Source organism: Cebus imitator, unplaced genomic scaffold (genome assembly GCF_001604975.1).
Source record: "Cebus imitator isolate Cc_AM_T3 unplaced genomic scaffold, Cebus_imitator-1.0 Scaffold47, whole genome shotgun sequence".
Taxonomy (NCBI): domain Eukaryota; kingdom Metazoa; phylum Chordata; class Mammalia; order Primates; family Cebidae; genus Cebus; species Cebus imitator.
In genome coordinates this window covers 1,175,949-1,196,676 of record NW_016107362.1, presented here as the reverse complement: position 1 = coordinate 1,196,676, position 20,728 = coordinate 1,175,949, and the positions used below count along the sequence as shown (strand labels likewise).

Sequence of the window (20,728 nt, the reverse complement as noted above, 5' to 3'; positions counted from 1 at the left end):
TATCACTGTCCTTTTCTAAATTTTATTCATTATATCCTTGGCCAGGCAGAGTGGCCCACACCTATAATCCCAGCACTTTGAGAGGCCAAGGCAGGAGCATCACTTGAGGTCAGGAGTTCAAGACCAGCCTGTCCAACATGGTGAAACCCTGTCTCTACTAAAAATACAGAAATTAGCTGGGTGTGGTGGCATGTGCCTGTAATCCCAGCTATTTGGGAGGCTGAGGCAGGAGAAATGCTGGAACCCAGGAGGCGGAAGTTGCAGTGAGTCGAGATCATGCCACTGCACTCCAGCTTGGGTAACAGAGAGAGACTTTGTCTCAAAAATAAAATTAAATAAATTTTATTCATTATATTCTTATATTCTGCATTGTGTAATAATTCAGCAGAATAATACATATATTCTAATTCCTTGAATGCAGAGATTATATCATACATACTTCTTGCACTATCACCCCAACCCAGACCTATGGTAAACGTTCAAGCAACACTAACTGAAGTAGATTAAATTCAAGATATAAATGCCAACAATTCTTCCTTAACATAGAGGACAGGGCTAGAAACATAAAGAGTCCACCTTACTCCAAAATAGCTAAAAAAAAAAAAAAAAGCCTCATTCCAAAACAAGGGAGGTAGTTTTTCCTACTTTGTGGGTCTTCCATTCTTTCCTTACTCTGACTAGCAGCACAGGAAAAATCCAGGTGGTCTCCAACTCAGCAAGAAGTTGCAGTCTCTTTGTATGTGTAAGACATTGATTTGGAAATCATTAATCATTTCCCTTTGAAGTCATAGTATAAATAATATTCTAAGGTCTCTAACATGTCTCCAAAAGCTGACTGAAACTCTCAATGAAGCAGAAATAATATATTTTTAATAAAAAGGAGAAAATAAAACTACCGACATATTTTATTGGCAAAATAACCAATAAAATAAATGATGAAATACAAGTGATTTTTTTTGGGAGCCAGGAGATGGAGTCTCACTCTGTCTCCCAGGCTGGGGTGCAGTGGCGTAATCTTGGCTTGCTGCAACCTCCACCTCCCAGGTTCAAGCGATTCTCCTGCCTCAGCCTCCCAAGTAGCTGGGATTAAGGCACACGCCACTGCGCCGGCTAATTTTTGTATTTTTAGTAGAGACAGGGTTTTACCATGTTGGCCGGGCTGTTCTCAAACTCCTGACCTCAGGTGATACGCCTGCCTCGGTCTCCCAAAGAGCTGGGATTACAGGTGTGAGCCACTGCACCTGGCCCAAGTGATTATTTTTAATATGAATAGTCATGATTCAAGGAAAGCAGGTTTATCTATAGAAAAAGGAGGATCTTTTCTAACCATTCTCTCCTGGTGGCCATCATCCACGTTTCTCAGAGGCTTTTTTTTTTTTTTTCATGGAATGAAGACATGATTTGAGGGCCTAAGTCTTACCCTGGCCATAGTTCTGAGTAATTTCAGGATCCACATGGAACCATGTTCAACACCCCAGTCACTCCTTTCCCTCATCTCTTCATCTCCAGGGACCTTCTCCAGTCCCTTCTAGTTCTCCCACTTCCACAGGCACTCCCTGGACCACACCAGTCCCTAGGACTACTACACTTCTAAATACTAAACTTGCAGGTAAGTCCCCATTCTCTGACAACTCACCTCCTAATCTTCCAGGTCACTCACTCCATTATTCCCAAGACATCCACTCTTCAGCCTATTTGGAATGTCCAGTTCACCAATCCCTTGGCTATTTCTCTACAGCCAGCCTTCTTCTTCTTCTTTTTTTTTTTTTCTTTTTTCTGAGATGGAGTCTTGTTCTGTTGCCCAGGCTGGAGTACAGTGGGATGATCTTGGCTCACTGCAACCTCCACCTCCCAGGTTCAAGCAATTCTCCTGCCTCAGTCTCCTGAGTAGGTGGGATTACAGGCATGCGCCACCACGCCCAGCTAATTTTTGTATTTTTAGTAGAGACGGGGTTTCACCATGTTGGTCAGGCTGGTCTTGAATTCATAACCCTGTGATCTGCCTGCTTTGGCCTCCCAAAGTGCTGGGATTACAGGCGTGAGCCACAGGACCCCAACTTCTCTACAGCCTTCTCCTGTTTTACTTCTCTGACTTCGATTCCAAGAACCAACATTTCCGCCGTGCCACCGTCCTTGGATTGCACTGGCTTGCCAAACACAATCCAAGACAAGTGTCCACCTGCTGTAGAAATGCTAAGAGCTTCTGGAGGTGGGGGTGGATCATACATCCAGTCTGATCTTTACCAGGACTCATGGTCACCTAACTCCACGTCAGTATTTCCTGGCAATAATACACTGGATGGATGGATAGATAATACGAGTGGAAACTTGTAGAGATGATGCAGAGAATCTACAGACCTTTTGTAATGTTTTAGAGAAGGATAATCCTTAGCCTACCATTTCTGATTTTACTTCAAAACATACAGCTTTGTTTTCCTTTAAGGTAAATGCATCTGTGCTGCTCATAAATTCACAAGCACATGACACTTTTCTGCCTTGGTAGCTTTGTCTGTCATCAAATGAGGAGGAGAAATTCCCTGGGAAGGAATAGAAAAGCTCTAAAGTCTTCTTTTGTAAAGTGTCTGTTCATATCCTTTGCCCACTTTTGAATGGGCTTGTTAGTTTTTTTCTTGTAAATCTGTTTTAGTTCTTTGTAAATTCTGGATATCAGCCCTTTGTCAGATGGGTAAACTGCAAAAATTTTTTCCCATTCTGTTGGTTGCCGATTCACTCTAATGACTGTTTCTTTTGCTGTGCAGAAGCTGTGGAGTTTGATTAGGTCCCATTTGTCTATTTTGGCTTTTGTTGTCAATGCTTTTGGTGTTTTGGTCATAAAGTCCTTGCCTACACCTATGTCCTGAATGGTTTTGCCTAGATTTTCTTCTGGGTTTTTATGGTGTTAGGTCTTATGCTTAAGTCTTTAATCCATCTGAAGTTAATTTTAGTGTAAGGCGTCAGGAAGGGGTCCAGAACCCAAATGCCCATCGACGATAGACTAGATAGGGAAAATGTGGCACATATACACCATGGAATATTATGCAGCCATCAAAAACGATGAGTTTGGGTCCTTTGTAGGCACATGGATGAACCTGGAAACCATCATTCTCAGCAAACTGACAGAAGAGCAGAAGATCAAACACCGCATGTTCTCACTCATAGGCTGGTGTTGAACAATGAGAACACATGGACACAGGTAGGGGAGCACTACACACTGGGGTCAGTTGGGGGGAAATAGCGGAGGGACGGTGGGGGTGGGGAGCTGGGGATAGCAAGGGGAGAAATGCCAGATGTAGGTGATGGGGAGGAAGGCAGCAAATCACACTGCCACGTGTGTACCTATGCAACAATTTTGCATGTTCTTCACATGTACCCCAAAACCTAAAATGCAATAAAATAAATAAATGGGGAAAAAAAAAAGAAAAGCTCTAAAGTAGAGTGGAGAAGAAAGAAGGAATCTCAAGAAAATGTATTTGTGTAGCAAGAAGAGACTGCCTGAGATGGAACGGACTGTGATATAAGTCGCAAAAGAGAAAGTGCAGTGCCTTGTGTCCACTGGCCCCTGAATCCATTTCAACATGGTGTTATTGTCCTGGGGTAGCTTAGTTGTTATACGTTAATCAACAAATTCTTACGGACATCTTCTATTTGTCAGACACTGTTCTAGAAGCTTGAGGAAAAAGTGAATAAAACAATGTCCCTGCTTTCACAGGGCTCATATCCTAATAAGAAAAAAATGTAGAAAAAAAAAAAAAAAAAAAAAAAAATAGAAAACAGTAATTTTAGTTAATTATGTGAAAAAAAAAAGAAAGTAAAATGGGACAAAGACTAGACAATGAATGGGCATCTTAGCCCATTTCACGTTGCTGTAAAGGAAACGCCTGAGGCTGGGTAACCTACAAAGAAAAAGCATTTATTTGGCTCACAGTTCTGCTAGTTGGAAGATCGGGCATCCAGTGAAGGAAGGCCTCAGGCTCCTTCCACACATGGTGGAAGGTGAAGGGGAGCCAGCATGTGCAGAGATCACAGGGCAAGAGAGGAAACAAGAGAGCCGGGAGGGAGGCTCTTTATTTTATTATTATTATTATTTTTGAAATGGAGTTCTGTTCTTGTTGCCCAGACTGGAGTGCAGTGGCATGGTCTTGGCTCACTACAACCTCCACCTCCCAGGTTCAAGCAATACTCCTGTAATCCCAAGTAGCTGGGATTACCTGGCTAATTAGCTGGGGGTTTCACCATGTTGGCCAGGTTGGTCTTGAACTCCTGACCTCAGGTGATCTGCCCGCTGCCAAAGTGCTGGGATTACAGCTCTGAGTCACTGCGCTGGACCCAGGCTCTTTTTAACAATCAGCTTTCTTGGAAACTAACAAAGGAAGTACTCATTTATTCCCCATTCTCAGGGAGAGTATTCATCTGTCCGTGAAGGACACACTCCCATGACCTGAACACCTCCCATCAGGCCCCACCTCCAACAATAAGGATCGTATTTCAACATGAGATTTGGAGAGGACAAATATCAGAATCACAGCAAAGAGGAAGGGGGGTATATTTTAAATTGTGTGGTCAAATAAGTCATTACTGAGGGGGTAACATTTGAGCTGAAAACTAAATGGTTTTAAAAAAAAAAAGAACTATCCACATGAAAATCGAAACTTTGGCTTTCTTTCAAGAATACAAGATGGCTGCCATAACTTCAAGCATCACATCTTCACATAACAACTTCCAAAGCAGGTCTGGGGATTTCCCTGTATCAGGAAGAAAAAGATTTCCCACAAACCCCCAGCACACTTCCCTGGATGTCCCACTTGCTAGAACTAGGTCGCACACCTACCCTCCAACCAGTCACTGGCAAAAGAGTCTGGGATTGGCTGGGAGTAACCAGGGCTCCTCTGCTGGGATGAGGCAGGGGTATCCTTCCTCCTGCACCTCAACCAGACTGGCCTGCCATGAGCGAGGAAAAAGGGCAAAGCAGCTACTACAAAGATCATACTTGAGACTGTCATGCAGGATTTACTGAACACCTGACCATGTTCCAGGCACTGTGCTAGGAATTTTAAAAAGACCTAAGCACCACTTTCATTATCTCACTCTGCTACTGAAAAGCACTCAGTGGGGAGGCCAGGTGCGGTGGTTCGCGCTGGTAATCCCAGCACTTTGGGAGGCTGAGGCAGGTGAATCACGAGGTCAGGAGTTCGAGACTAGCCTCACCAAGATGGTGAAACCCTGTCTCTACTAAAAATACAAAAATTAGCCAGACATGGTGGCAGGTGCCTGTAATTCCAGCTACTCGGGAAGCTGAGGCAGGAGAATCACCTGAACCTGGGAGGTGGAGGTTGCAGTGAGCCGAGATCACGCCACTGCACTCTAGCCTGGGCGACAGAGCAAGACTCCATCTCAAAAAAAAAAAAAAAAAAGAGCACTCAGTGGGGGTAACGCCCTTTTCCCTCCTCTTCACCATTTCAAAGTCCCTGGACTGATGGAGATATAGTTCACAGCCACTTGCCTTCCTATAGCCTCTGCTCATCTCTTCAGCTCAGAATGACTCCTCCTTCCTCTCAACTCATAAACCACATTGCTTCCTTTGACAAATACTCATTAGACATCTGGGCCCTGGGAATACAATTCTGCTGAAAAGACAAGGTGCCTGCCCTCATAGAGTTTCCAGTCTAGTGCTACAGAGAGATCATTCAATACCCAATCACAAAGATGAAAAGTGTTACACGAGGGGAAATAGGAGGACCCACTCCAATGACCCAAACAGCAGCCCCCACCAGATGTTACCAGAGCACCTCAACTTATCCAAAGGTGTGGTGAGAGAATACATATTTGGAGAAAATGTCATTTAAGTCAAGGCTGAAAGGGTGGATAGAATTTAGGGAAATGGGAGTAGAGGTCACGAGTTCAGGGAGAAGGCAAGGCTTTTTTACCTAGAAAAATGAGCATGTGCAAAGGGCCAGAGGTGGGAAGAGAGAGTTGGAAGCAAGGAGCAGAAAGAAGTTCAGCATTGCTGGAAAAGAGTAGGAAGAGAGAGAGGGAGAAGTGTCTGTAATGACAGTCGGAGGCCAGGCCAATAGCAGTGGAAAGCTTAGGACTTCATCCCAAGGGAAGCCATTGAGAGACTGACATGATTAGGCTTGCATTTTGGAAAGGGCACTCTTACTCCCATACTCTATTGCCTTTCCCACGCTTTGGCCATACTGCAAACAGGATAACCAACGAGATGCCATGGCAACAGGCTGGACCAGTGTAGTGTCCGGACAGTGCGTAGTAACCAAAGAGATCCAGGACTCAGTGAACGACGCGCTATGCCTCGAGAAGGAGGACATAAGGAAAATTTCAGGTACTTCTGTTGGGCTTTTTTTTTTTTTTTTTTTTTGAGACAGAGTCTCACTCTTGCCCAGGCTGGAGTTCAGTGACATGATCTCGGCTCACTACAACCTCCACCTCCTGGGTTCAAGCAATTCCCCTGCCTCAGCCTCCCTCCTAGCTGCGATCACATGCGTGCGCTGCCATGCCTGGCTAATTTTTGTAATTTCCATAGAGATGGGGTTTCGCCAGGTTGGTCTCAAATTTCTGGCCTCAAGCGATCTACCCAACTTGGCCTCCCAAAGTGCTGGGATTACAGGCGTGAGCGACCGCGCCCCGCCCTGTTGGGCATTTTGAAGAATGATGGTGTCCTTCGCTGAGCTACCCAGCACTGGATGGTATCATTTTTGTACAAGTTGCGTTTGAGCAGCTTCCCACAGGGCACCGAACACGCTGTGTTTACTAATTAACTTTTTAAAATAGCCTTTCTTCTCCTCTGCCGCCTGCCCCTTTCATATCAAAACCACTCCCTTATCTTGGGTCACACTTTTCTCCGACAGGCCTATTTCGCTCTTCCCCTTTGCGTCCACAACCACATGAACAATGTAAAAAAGCACGGTTTATGTGCTTCTAGTTTTCATCACTGTGTCCCTAGAGAAAAATCGATACTTTTTTGCGAACCTACTAGGAGTCAGTTCCACCAGCCATCCCTAACACTGTGTTCCGCTAACGCAAACCTTAAGGCAGCGGATCAGACATTTAATGATGTCAGTGATCAATAAATTGCAATTAGTAATTGACACCAATCCAACATTTTTTTCTTGAAGGTCTTTTATTCACTATGAAAAAAAAACAACAAAACAAAAACCACACCCTTTAAAGACGAAGCTCACGGGACCAACACGAAGGGCCCAGGAGCGGTGTCAGTTCTGGGTATCCTCCACCTGGCCTTTCCTGGACTCGCGTTATTTACAATATGCAATTTCACTACTTGAGGTTATCAGGTACTAATTTTACAATATTGTGTAGCTACATGAAGCGGCTCAGAATATACTATACCACTCCGTTTTAAGCAGTACCATGTCTGGATGAAGCATCAAAGTGAGAAGGGTGAACTTAAAGGGCCTTTAAAACATCTTGAAGCAATAACAAGCCATACACTGAAGCAGCGGCGGTTTTAAACATTACACAGGACTGAAACAATTGAACCAATTTGTCCTTTGTTCCTTTTATTGCATTCGTGATTACATTAATACTGTTTAAAAAGAAACTCAAAAGGCATTAAACTTCAGTACCAATCTACACAAAGTCCACGAAGGGGCCTGGCTTGGACGAAACGCCCTACTCTGCCACCCGCGCGCAGCGCCCAGAAAGCCACTGAGCTTGAGGCGCTCCGTCCCTAGGAAGCGACCTGAAATGAGGAATTGCTGGGCCGGGCCCTCGCTCTGCAGGGGAGGATCCGACCAAAGTTTGCCAAGTTTCTAGGCAAGCCCGGCTGCGCAAATGCCGCTTTTTCGCTCCAGCTGCAGACCTGGCCCGAGGAAGCTTTGCCCCGGGGGTCTCCGGGCCTTCAGAGAAAAGTCCCGTGAGGCGGGGGGCCGCGTGGGCCGTCGGCCAGAGGGACCTGGCGCCCCGGGGCACAAAGAAACAGCGCGCCCACAGGGTGTCCCCTGACCCCGCTGACTCGGGGCCAGGCAGGCTCGGCGCGCCCCAGCGGCCGCTCTTCCCCTCCCGAACCCGCCCGGCCCACCCGCTCCTGCAACGCGGCCGCCTCGGCTCCGCTTTTCTCTTGCAGGGAGCTGAGTGCGCTCGACCGAGGAGGGGCCGCGCCGGCCGCGGGGCCCAGCCCTTCCCGCCGCGCCCGGGACCGCCCTTCTCTCCGGAGCCGGCTGATTGATGGCCCCAGCCACTCGCGCCCCCCGCCCCGGCTCGCCCGAGAGCTCGGCTGTGTGTTTTGGAAGCGGCGCAGCGGGCCGCGGCCGTGTGACGCCGGGAGCGGGCAGCGCCGCCCTTCCTTCCCCCCGGGCTCGGGCGGCGGCGCGGCGGCGGGGCCGAGCGGGCGGGGCGCGGGCTCCGGGGCGGAGGGCGCAGGGAGGGGACGCGGGCGGGGACGCGGGGCCGGGCGGGCTGGAGGGGGGGCGGAGGCCGCGCCGCGCACGCCCAGCCCCACGGCCCCGCCGCGCCTCGCGGGACAGGTTGGGCCGGCGGGGCGGCGCCCGGCTCCGGGGAATAATGAGTGTCTGTCAGGCCGTCCCCGGGTGACTGGGCGGGGCGGGGCGGAGGCGGCGCGGGAGGCGGGGGTGGCGGGGGAAGGGCGCAGGGCGGGGTGCGTGTTTGCGCGAGTGACTCGGCCGACCCCTCCGGCGGCTGCCTCCACCCAAGTGGGTGGGGACCCGCCCAGCCCGGGCGGCCGCGGCGGCTCCCTCTCCCCTCCCTGACCCTCCCACCCCGGGTCCCAGCCTCTACTTACCCCGCCAGCCCCGGGAGGCTCGCAGAGCGAGCGGCGCCGGCGTCATGTGACTGCCCGGAGTTGGTGCCAGGAGCCAGAGGGGAGCCAGGAGCGGAGCCGCGCGGAGCCGGGGCCCGAGCCGGAGCGCAGCGAGAGCGCCCGCCGCACGCGCGCCCGTCCCCGTCCCCTGCGGCCGCCGCCGCCAACGCCGCCCTGACTGGAGCCCTGACATTACTGCGCTCGAGGGGCTCCAGGCAGCCCGGATCCGGGCCTTTATTTCTCGTCGGCGGCGCCCCGCACCGCGCCTCGCAAAGTAAGTCCTCTCTCCCTCACCTCTGCTCCGCGTCCCGGCCCCTGCCGCCCGCCTCCTCGGCCGCTCTGGTTTCATTTTTTTCCCCCGGAGGGGGCCGCAGGGAATGAGTTGGGGGGTGCAGCGCTGCGCGGGGGGGGGGTGCGCCTGCGGGCTTGGGAAAGTGTGGCAGCCCCTCGCAGCCGGGGTGGGGGCGGAGGGCGAGCACGGGGGAGGGGGCCACAGGTTGGCGGTGGAAAGTGAGGGGTTGAGGCGATGCACCGTGTGGACCCTGGGTGCGGAGGAGCGGGGGCCGGCAGCGCCCGCCGCAGTCCGGGGCAGGGCGCGGGCGGGGGCTCACCTGTGTGGTCCCCGGCCTCCGCCCGCCCGCTCACGATTCCCTCCAAAGCCCCAGAAATCTCCGTGCTCTCCGCGTGTGGCAACGTTGTTTGGAGAAAGGTAGCGCCGAGGCCTCGCGCTCCTGCTCCTCCCCCTCCCGGTGCCCCCCCAACCCCGACTCCCGCGTCCTTCCCCTCCCCGCCCTCCGCCCGCGCCCCCCGCCGCCCCCCTCCCGGGACCCGACGCTCGGTCGCTTGCCCGGCAGAGCAAACTTGGAGCAGCCTCCCGGGCCCTCTGGAAAGAAACTTGGGGCAATTAGGACTGGAGGCAGCATCCTATTCTCCGTCCTGGAGCCCAGGAGCTGCCAGGGCGTCTGGATCCTCCGGGGCAGGAGAAATGAGCCGGCCGGGTTTGGAGAGTCCTCCTGGGGGCATGGAGAGAACCTGCCGCAGTGCCTGGAGCAAGGATTGCAGCGTGGCTGAAGGCGGAGGACGCCTTAGGCAACTGCCTGCAGCCGAGCCTGGTGGGGACCCAGGGACAGATCCCTGGACCAGGACCCATGGGACCTACCTAACATTTTCAAGTGGCTTTCTTAGAGATGGCAGATAAGACTTGGAATTGTCATATTCATTTTTTGGGCAGATTACTACTAACAAGGAGAAACACTTTTCTGGTTTAAATTTTATAGCGGTATACAATAATACTAGAAGAATGTGCATGGGATTTAATAAGTCACGTTAAACGGAAATTGGAAATTGCTCACCTTCTTGTATTTCACTAAAATAAACATTTTACACTGAACCACTGAATTTCTTACTCAGAATTTATGTTTCCATTAATATCACTCAAGACACTTTAAATATATTGATTATTTTCTCATAAGAGTCTAGTATATGGGGAAAAGTATGAAGTGGTATTCTGACAAGTATGTGAAACATGCCAGCAAAAATCAAGTGGGGAATAGGCCAGTTGTTCATTATAGGTTTTTCTACACAGCAGTTTTGTGCTATCCTATCCTGTATGAATTTGAGGAGCATTTGTACAAGAGAAATTCATCGGGATGCTCTGCCTTACCCTAGGGAAGACTTGCTTTTAGGGGGAAAAACAGTCCGCTAGCATTAATATCTCCATTTTTTTTTTTTTTTTTTTTTTGGAGTTTGTAATAGTGTTTAAAGAAAGTGTCCACGAATGATTTCTTCTGGTTCGAAAAGAGGTTTGTTAGTTGACTTTAGGCTATTAATAGAAACCTGAAATTAGATGTTTGATTAAATTAAACTCCCTAGAGAAACTGATTTCTTCATTTCTGCAGTCAGTGGGCTTTGCTGCGAACTATTTATTAGAAGGAAAAAACCTAATGTACTATCTATCTGTAAGTTCAATGATGATACATTGTAAAGAACATTTAGCTTGCATGAAAGAGAATGCAAGTATGAAAATCTCAACATGAAAATAACAAAGAAAAGTAGCTGCTTAGACCGCAAAACCTTGTCAGATACAAAACAACAGAGCTTTGCAGAAAGCTATTGTTTTATTCACTGCAAAGTTTCTAAATTAAAACCCAATTTTCTTGCTATGGGCACAGTGATGCTTCTTTTTTTCCTTTATTTATTTTTCTTTTTTTCTTACCTGTTCTTACATCTGCACACACCAGATTCTTAAATCTCTGATAATGTGAGCTTGAGTTAAACAGTCCTGGCTAACAAAGTAAAGAGAAATAATGGGAAAGGAACTGCGAATGGATTTTACTATCTTAAAAATAACCCAAAGGGAAAATAGACATTTTAGAATGTCTTGTAGAAATTAGTACTCTGGCGTACAGATTGTGTAACAATTTTTAGATTAAATGTCAGAAACAGAATCACATTCTTAAAAGGTAAATTTCTGTAAATGTGTGTATATGCTGAACAGATGAGCAGCTCTGCAAAAATGTGTATAACTGCATTTGAAAAAGACAGAGAAAATTTTGGGTTGCTCTAGATGTCCCACAGTCTGTCTTGGAATTCTGTGACTAAAGGAGGCTTACCATTGCTCCAGTTTTAGTTCTGTGGGGTACCCAAATGTAATCTGAATTCCTAACAGTGCTCTGTCTTCATTTTCCTCTTGATGCACTGAGGCTGAACCATAACCCGGAATTTGACCAGAGCTAGGGACTAGCCATTGGGATGGGGCAGAAAGGGACAAAAGAAATCGGGAGGGAGGCTAGTGTTCATTAGGGAGGTCTCTGCTGCTTGAATATGATAAAATCACATTTCACTTATGATGTTTACTGTATGTGGCAGCTCTTATTTGTAAATAGGGCAGGTCCCCTGTATAAAGCTGGTGTTATTATTCACACCCATAGAACAAACACCTCCACCCCCCTGTTGTTGTCTTAAAAAACTCCAGCTGCTCATGAATATAGGGTCAGGGAGGGCCGGCTAAATGTTTCTCTGTGCTTTCTCTCCAGCACAGCCAGCAGAGCTGTTTCCTGTTCTTTGTTTCAAGGCTGGGGTTTGCGTCATACATTCCAAGTGGCATATGTGTGCTCTTTCCTGTTTCAGGCTGTTTTCTGGTAGATCAGTAGCCCAGAGCAGGCTGAGGTCCCTGCCCCTAAACTCCGTATCCCCACCCATGGAGTTATCATGTCTCTACACACTTGATATTGCTTAAGATGCCTGTGTTATGTCATAATGAGAAGTCAGTTAACCTTTTTACGTCCACCCTTTGCTTCAATGCATTTGTCTGGGTGAATACATGGTTTTACCTTCTTAAATTTTTCATTGCCACATTGTGATTTGGGGGAAATTTCGGTCTATCTTGGCAAAGAAACCTAAAGGAGTTTTGTTTTTGTGATTCTTGTGTTGAGGTGGTTAGGATGTTTGTTCTAAGATAGGCATTTTGCCCTGAAGCTGTCAATTTTGGATCAGGATTAACACCTTACAGTTTAGAAGACCTAGCATTATATGAAAGATGTGGCCCACCCTTGTTCACATTAACCCAGGATGCTCCAGGCGGCTTCGGTGGATGGAGAATTGAAGCAGTGTTGGCAGCCTGGGCTTAGTTGAAAGTCCTGCTTGTGTTTGGAAGAAGAAATCTTTGGAAAAATCATTGAAGCAAAGCATAAGACATTGAGAAAATCCCAGGATTATTTCTTTTTAAGGACAAAGATTTAAATATCAGGATAATGTTTTAAGGACAGAAATTTCACTGTACAATATTCTACATCTCATTTTCAACCCGTTCTTAAGAATTAAGCTCAAAGAAAAGGAGAACTGGCAATAACAAATTCATTCAGTGATAGATCGTTTGAAAAATTTTAATCTTCTATTTTGAAAACAGAAGAAAAATGCTCTTCTCATTTTCTTTTTACAATAACATTTTTCATTATTTTTTAAATATTCTGTCAGTTGTGGGTTAATGAATTTCTGAGTTAACTATTTAAGACCTATCTTAATATTATTTTTCTTTTGGTTCTTGATAAACTAAGATTTAAGGAAATATTTGGTTGAAAAAGAAAAGTTTTGGAAAGTTCTTTTATAAACTTATTTGGGGATTTTCTTTTTTAATCGAAAGGAATAATTTACAACGTCGCCATGGAATTAATTCAGTGTTGCTGAAGCAGCAAATCAGGCCCTCTGATCCCCAAAATTGATGATAACGATGCTTTGGCTTTAAATGTCACATTCCACCACATTCTTTATGTATAAATGGAAAGTATAAAATATGGTATTAAGAGAGTTACTTGGATCAATTACTTGGCTACTGATAACCTTCTATGAAAAAGGCCAGGAGTTTTGGAAGTCCTCACAAGTTCTTTCTCCTTTGGGAAAAGCATCTTAAAATACTAAGCTGACCTGCAGGACAAGAGGTTTTTAAGCTTAAAATTCATAAGTAAGTCAAATGGAGGCAGGGTTTTTTTGTTTGCTTTGATTCCAAAGTTGTTAACAATCTAACTAGGTTTGGTAAACAGAGTCTGCATTTGGCTTTCGGAAAACTCTTTCCTCTCCCTTTTGCAGGGAGATGAAGTGGTTGATAGAGGTGATCAGGGCCTAATATAGTCTATCAGAAAAACATTCTGCAAGCTTTTAAATGCTAAGCTGAAAAGTTGAAGAAAATTTTACTATCTTATAGTTGCTATAATTACAAAAAAATGGGAATGAGCTTTATTTGACCATATAAATAAATCCTGATTCTTAATTCCATTGTGTCTCCATCTCCCCTTGAGAACTTGCCTTCTTAATATTTTCAAATCAACATTTTTGCTATAAAATGACAGCTTTCTTGGGTAGTATTTCTTGTTCTCTGTTTTCACACCCAGTTGTGTTTAAAAAAAATAAATATAGGTAACCTCATTTTTTAAGGTACTGAGAATTAAATTATTCTGGAACGTGGACTCTCCGAAGTGCTTCGTTTATCATTGGTTCTAGCTTTTTTAAAAAATAAATCTGTAGAACCTTAAAACAATTGATGTCTGGTTTGCTAGTACGTGATATTCTAGTCAGAATTCCTCTTGGAGGTGAGTTGGATTATGATGGTCGCTAGCATTCTCGTTTTGAAGACCACTCTGTTCCTTTCTTAGACCCTGTTTCTCATCTTAAGCAGTCATGCCGGAGCTGGAGACAGGAAACCAGACAGCAGTCTGCCCTGATAAGGGACAGCATTGTCTGAAGGGGTTAGCCCTACTTTTCCCCCCAACTCAGCTCTCCTTCCTTGAAATTTAGTAGTCATAGAAGAGGCACAATGCTGTTGACAGTTTCTGAATTAGAACTAGGATTAATTTCCTCCAAAGCAAAAAAAAAAAAAGTCTCCTCAGCCAGGCGTGGTGGCTCACTCCTGTAATCCCAGCACTTTGGGAGGCCAAGGTGGGTGGATCACCTGAGGTCAGGAGTTCTAGACCAGCCTGGCCAACATGGCGAAATCCCATCTCTACTAAAAATACAAAAATTAGCTGGGCATGAGTTGGGCACGGTGGCATGTGCCTGTAATCCCAGCTACTTGGGAGGCTGAGGCAGGAGAATCACTTGAACCCAGGAGGCAGAGGTTGCAGTGAGCCGAGATCGTGCCACTACTCTCCAGCCTGGGCAACAAGAGCAAGACTCTGTCTCAAAAAAAAAAAAAAAGTGTCCTCTTAACTGGCCCTGTCCTGATTCTGTTATGTGGCCATATCCAATGGAATATTTGAAAAAAAAGAAAATGATCTGTATGTTTTGTATCTGTTGGCCAAAGTTTGTAGTAAAATTCTTTCTTTAGCAAAACAGGTTCCTGGAGGTTTTTGAAATTCACTCCATTGTGTCGGCAGGCTGAATTCATTATCATTTCTCCATCTAATTATTTGGAAGGGCTGGAGACAGAAGAGAGCAAGTTCAGTGGCCCTCTAGCCCATGTATTTCATGTGACTCCTGGGTCTGGCTCTTATCCTGTTTCCAGTAAGGGGTTGCTCCTTGAGGCAGGCCCTTTGCAGGAAGACCCAGAATTGCCCTGCTTAGTCCAGGACATCCTCAAGATGGTTGCCAATCTCTGGAAGGCTTGGGGATCCCGCCAGGGATGGCCCAGAGCTAGTCTTAACCCAAATGAGGAGTTTGGCCAAATCTTGACATAAGAGATCCAATGGATATTGAGGTCAGCGGGTTCTACCCTGGAGAGCGACCTGTGAATCAAGCGTGGGGTTTTTTTTCTCCTTTGGCCTATGTGTTCTTTCTACTACTACTGTTGTTTAAGTGTAATCACTGAGATCCACTCCTTTATCTTTTCCTGTACTTTACACCCCTGGTACCTTCCAAAGCTTCACACTCCAAAGCCACTTTCATTTATAAGATCAAGTTCCTGTTCCACTGAGTTTCCAAACAAGGGAGTTTTTCTCCTGGGCTCCCAAAGTTTCCACGTTTACTTTGCATTTTAGAATATGAGATGTCAGGCCAGCTTCACTAGCTGCTGGACAGCGTTTCCATGTGGGACACCTGGTGTGCCATCATTCCAGGGCCCTTGCCCTTAATTTGTCGTAGCATGTGAGAAGCGTAGTTTGACATCCATTCACTTATTCATTTCACAAGTATTTATTGAGTACCTACTTATTAGAGCTAATCTCAAATTATGTGCAATCATTACTCTGAGTTGTACCATAGGATGGAGTAGACCTGCAGTGATCTAACCTGAAAAGGCATTTTGAAATCTTAATTGCCTGCTGGAACCTCCCCGGCCCCTGCTTCCCATGGGCCAGCGTGGCCGTGCACACCCACACCCTCCCTACTGGGGAGTGACCCCAGCATGAGGAGATGTTACCTAAAAGTCGGTCCCACAGCACAGGCTCTGAAGCAGAACAGAAAGTGCCCGGGTCTGCAGGCAGGAACACTTCTGTTCCTGGCTGCAGCTCCAACCAGCTTTGTGAAATTGGGCAAGTCGTTTCACCTCTGTTCCTCCATTTCCTCATTTCTAAAATGGGGATGAGGACCTGACCCTTCCACCTTTGTACAGTTATTATAAGGATTTCCATATTTACTTGGGTCAAGCTGCCAATTTTTCTCAGCAGTTATATGGACAATTGCAGGTGCACTGGCTAGGAAGAATAATTGCCTAATTTGGGGCCTTCAGAATATGTCTTTTGATCTTGCATCCAAGTGTGCATACTGAGACAGGGTGGGCAGCAAGGGCCAGTTGGGAGAAGTGGAAATGGTCACTACCGTAAATAGACTGTCCCTACGTTGTGTCTTCTCCAGGGACCAACCTGTTCACAGAAATCACTATCCTGCACTTACTGTGTGGTGTAATGTCCTCTGTTTGGGGAGGTGGTAGAGTGATGTGCCAAGGCTACCAGTCTTGAAGTCAGACTACCTTGGGTTCAAGTCCTGGCTCTGCAGGTTAGCAGCTGTGTGATGTTGGGCAGATTACTTGACCTCTCTGTTTCAGTGTTTTGTTTTGTTTTGTTTTGTTTTCAGTAAACTGGGAAGGTAGTAACCACTTCATAAGCATTAAATGACAGAGCTCATGTAAAGAACAGTACCTGGTGATTACCAATCCTGAAGGTGGTAGTGATTGGCAGGAAACCTGGGACATCACTTAGCCCCTTGCTTTCCTTGACCCTTTTTCAAAAACCTGTGTTTGTGTACACACCCGTTCCCCCGGCAGTTTCCCCCCCTCCTCCTCGCCTCCCTTTCTCGCTCTCTTTTTTCTATTTTAGATTTTAAAACACAGTTGAGAGCTCGACACTAGACTTGTTTAGAAGACCTCACTGAGTAAATTCTTTGAAGATGGTACTGATAAGGTCTCTGGAGTATAGGTTGAGGGGCCAGGCTAAGGTTAGGGACAGTAACTTGTTCTTAGGAAGTTTGGTTTACTAGGTCTCCCTTAGAGTTAGGCCCTTCACCACTGTTACTTGTTTAAGGGAGAGATTTCAAGTGCATTCAGAGGGAGAGGGAAATGATTGTGGAACTCCTGCTATGAGCTAAGTGCTCTTACCTTAGCTCCTTCAGCTTGACATAAAAACTTCATTCAGGGAACAAGCCCGATCTCCTGTGGGGAGTGGGGAGGGGGCCCTCTCAGGAAGGCTGAGGCCTGCCTGCCTGTCCTTACCAGTACTGCTGGCCGTGTGGCACGCACCACTGGGAAAGCAAAAAGGCCCAGGATATCTAGGTAAGAAGAGGCGGCCTTGGATTCCCCCAGGGAGCAATCAGCTGGCTGCCAGAAGTGGGGAGGGCCTTGAGCTGCTCTTTGAAGAATTAGGAGGATTTAGATAAGCCGGAAGGGGAGGGGGCATTCCACGCTGGTTGCCCAGCATCAGGGCCAAAAATGAACAAAGGCCTGGGGGGTGGGCAGGGCAGCCAGCATGAAGGGCACTTGTTGGATCAGGGGGCAGCTGGTGGGGAACGGGGTGCCAAGCATGGGTGCCTGAGCCCACTGTCAGACCTGGGGAGTACATGGGAGGGAGGTTTGTGAGCTGGGAAAGGACAGGAGGAGAAGAGGACTGTGAAAATCATCGGTGATCAGGGGCTAGGGCTGGACTGGAGAGGCCGAGAGACCAGTGGCAGAGAAGCTGCAGCTAGCTACACAGGCCCCCGGGGCAGGAGTGGAAATGGGGAGAGCTAAGGAGGTGAGGACGGCTTTGGAGTTGGCCTCTGGGTTTCCATGGTGAAGAACCAGAAAATAAGGCCGGTGGGAGGTGGGGAGGGGCAGCCTTAGAGGCAGGAATGAAGAGTAGGGTGGGCTTGGGCCACGTTGAAAGCGGAGGTTCAAAATGCTCCTCTCTTTTCTGTTTATTTTTACAGGGAGAGGGCAGGCTTCGCTCATAGTTTTGTATCCAGAGGTTCAGTGGCTTTCTGGGAGGAACTTCAATGGAGAATCCTCAGGAGTGGAGGGAATGATCACCACCCCACGGTTCCTTCTGGTTATTTTTAAGGTTCCAACCATCCTTGTTCAGGCCGGAATTTCCAGGAACTGGCTGCTGCCCAGCGCCAACTGGTCCCTCCCAGCCTCCTACTCCCTGCAGGGTGGGGCCCCATGGGTGGAGGCTCCTGAGGGTGGAGTTGGGTGGGTCTCCAGTGATAGGGAGGGCACTGAGCAGAGGCAGATGAGAGGCAGCGTGGCCTCACGCAGCCCTTCTGGATTTGATTATATAACGCTTCACAGAAGAGAATTGTGAGGGCTTAGGCGAGGCCTTATGAGATATGTACACAGCAGGATTAGACATTATGGGTATTTTTCAATTTAGCTTGGGTTGCTTGCCCTTAAAACTAAAACACAAAATTGTCAGAGAGCATAAACAAGTGTGTAACCCTAGTAGGGAAAATGATTTGAGTTTGCTGTAATTTCTCTGAGAAGGGTGTGGAATGCCACTAGCCAGATGGCCTTGAACTTGCCAGGGTAGCATGGGTGTGGGCGTCCCCGCCCCCAGCCCTGCTTTGCTGGGCCTCCCGTTTGGAAAGGCGTCAGGCTTTTGCTTGGTTGTTACCTTTGCACCTGTCCTTATTGACATGCAAAATCAATTGCTTCACTTGGTCTTTCCGAAGTACAGGGTGTGGGCAGAATCTTATCTGAAGCCATGTCCTGTTTGGACAAGTTGGACTTGCCTTGGCAGCCCTCCATAGGGTGGAGCAGATGGGTGGAGCAGGAAAGTAAAATTGGGTGGCTTGTTAGCTGAGAGAGGAGAGAGGGCGGGCTGTTTGCTCACTGGATCATTATATTTCATCTGAAACAAAATAATTAACTTCTTTCCCATTTACAATGCACATTAATGCAAAATAACTAATTCACAAGGGTCAAAGATTTAGAAACATCCCATGGAAGTTTTCTACTTCTCAAACCAGCGATAGAAGAGTAAGGCAGGTGAAAATCTCGGAGTGGCATGAAAATTTCCAAGAATTTCCAGGTGGGAATTTCCAGGTAGGTGCCATCGTGCTTAGCTTTTCTTAAGGGAGCCTCCAGCTTAAAAATGCCTGCTGACATCTGTTGCCTGTCCCCTGTATTTCTGGCCAGCGCAACTGCCCGTGAATACTCGAGCCTTTGGGAGATTTTGAAGAATTTGGGTAAAGCAATGAGAGAAAAGTTTCTCTGGACAGGAAGTTTATTTAGCTACAAGGATGTTGCTTGCCTGCCCGGTCCTCCTAGCCAATAATTACACACACATGCACACACAGCCTTTTTTTTTTTTTCTCTAAAGTTCCTTTGGGGAGTAAGGGTGGGGGAAGATAACATGTTTCCCCTTTTAAAAATTCAAACACTCCGAAGAATAAAAAGGGCCGCCTAGTGAAGGTGTGTTGCCGTATTGCTCCGTACACCTAGCTGAGGTCAGCTAGGAGACTGAGGTTTGCTTGGAGGAAGGCAGGTGAGTTGGAGGTTCACGGCCAGTCCTGGGTTGGGGAAGATAATGCAGGGACCCTTTGAGGGTCTGCGGGAAGAAATGAGGGCATGGAAAAGGGAATAAATAGGGAGATAAGAAGGGAGAATGTCAGCGGCAGGTCTTGCTCTAACCCCAAGAAGCAGGGAGGAAACTGCTTCTGATAGGTACACATTGTCTCTCCACCTTCCTCTTCCCTCCTCCCTCAGAAAGGGGCAGGCAGTCATCTCTAAGGTCGTTTCTGTAATAAATCATGCTGTAGCCTCCAGGCAAGCTGCTTTCAGAGGAGGTTTAGTAACCTCCTAGCCTCGTCTTCCATGAAGGACTGCGTGTGTGTTTCTAAGCCCTGCAGCTCACCTGCAGCACTGCCCCCACCCCACAGAGCAGCAGTGCACAGGCCTAGGACACCACTGGATGGGGCTCCAAAGCGGGACTGCATTACTTCTGAAATTTCATGTCAATGATTCACCAAGCATTTTAATCTTCAAGCCCTTTAAGCTATGTCTTGCATTTTGACAGAAATTTGACCCTTATTTTAACATGGGAAAAGTCAGAAATATAGGTGGAAAGAGTGTGAAGGGAAATCCGTTTCTCCTTTTTGAGGATCATTCAGTATTATTGGCCTTTCTCTGCAAAATAACACAGCTGGGGAAGATGGCATTAGCTCCAGTTATGGAAAATTATTTTGGCGATGGTGATCTTCCTATATATTTTTGCTTTTAAGCACCTTGATAACGTAGAAAGTTTAATAAAAAGCTTTTCCCTTTTTCCCCCCCTTTTAGATGCAGTTTTGTTTTCCTGATATTGCTTAGTTTATTTAGCCTTAGAATGTATTTCTAAGACTAGCTAATGTGTTTCTAAGGCTAGCTAAGCTAGTTAAATGTAATGAAGATATGTGTTTAGGATTGGAAAATTGTCACCAGAAAAAAAAAAAAATAGAACCACATTTAGGGCCTCCTCCTCTCTGTGATACTCACATAAAATGATTAATAGAATTCCTGAGCCTGGTTAAAACCCAGTAGGCTTTAAGACCCTGACGTTGGCAAACTGGATTTTTACTGGGGTGTCCTGGTCTCTAATGCCTGTTTTAGTGCGCCACCTACTGGTTCTACTTAAGATTGCCGTCAGTGCTGTATAATAGATTTTCTAGGCATTTGTGGTTTATTTAGCATTCTTACAGAGTGATAATAACCCCATTACACTGAGCCGCCCATGGGTACCAAAGACCACCAAGTTTAGGGACCCGAATTCTTCCAGTGCTTAAGTTACTTCTCAGTTATGTGGAAAGCACGTTGAAGACTTTACACTCTTTTACGATTCTAGACCAGAACCTGTAAGCAAATCCGTCCCAATGACAGAAGTGGTCCCTCTACTCAGAGCTATGGGTGCAAAGTATAGAATCTTTTTGCAAATACATAAACAAAAGCCCAATTTCTGTTCATTTGTTTGATTTTCTTTCTAAAATTTCATTCCTTCCTAGTTTAGCTTCCCTATCTTGTCTTTATTACAAGTTTTGATTATTGCAATAATAAACTTGGCCAGG

General features: G+C 46.8%; 1 protein-coding gene across 3 annotated transcripts in view; it reads left to right on the top strand.

The window, feature by feature from the left end:
* The first annotated feature begins 8,591 nt into the window (after positions 1–8,591).
* The window catches only part of KLF3 (Kruppel like factor 3), a 37,807-nt gene continuing 25,670 nt past the window's right edge, over positions 8,592–20,728 (top strand). Inside the window, exons 1-2 of one of the 3 annotated variants that reach the window (XM_017527291.2) lie at positions 8,592–9,065; positions 17,618–18,717. In XM_017527291.2, coding sequence (XP_017382780.1) covers positions 18,694–18,717 — 24 coding nt within the window. In that variant the 5' untranslated portion in view covers positions 8,592–9,065; positions 17,618–18,693. Of the gene's footprint in view, positions 9,066–17,617; positions 18,732–20,728 lie in introns of all 3 variants that reach the window. The other 2 variants (XM_037738014.1, XM_017527292.2) reach the window with 2 other exon arrangements.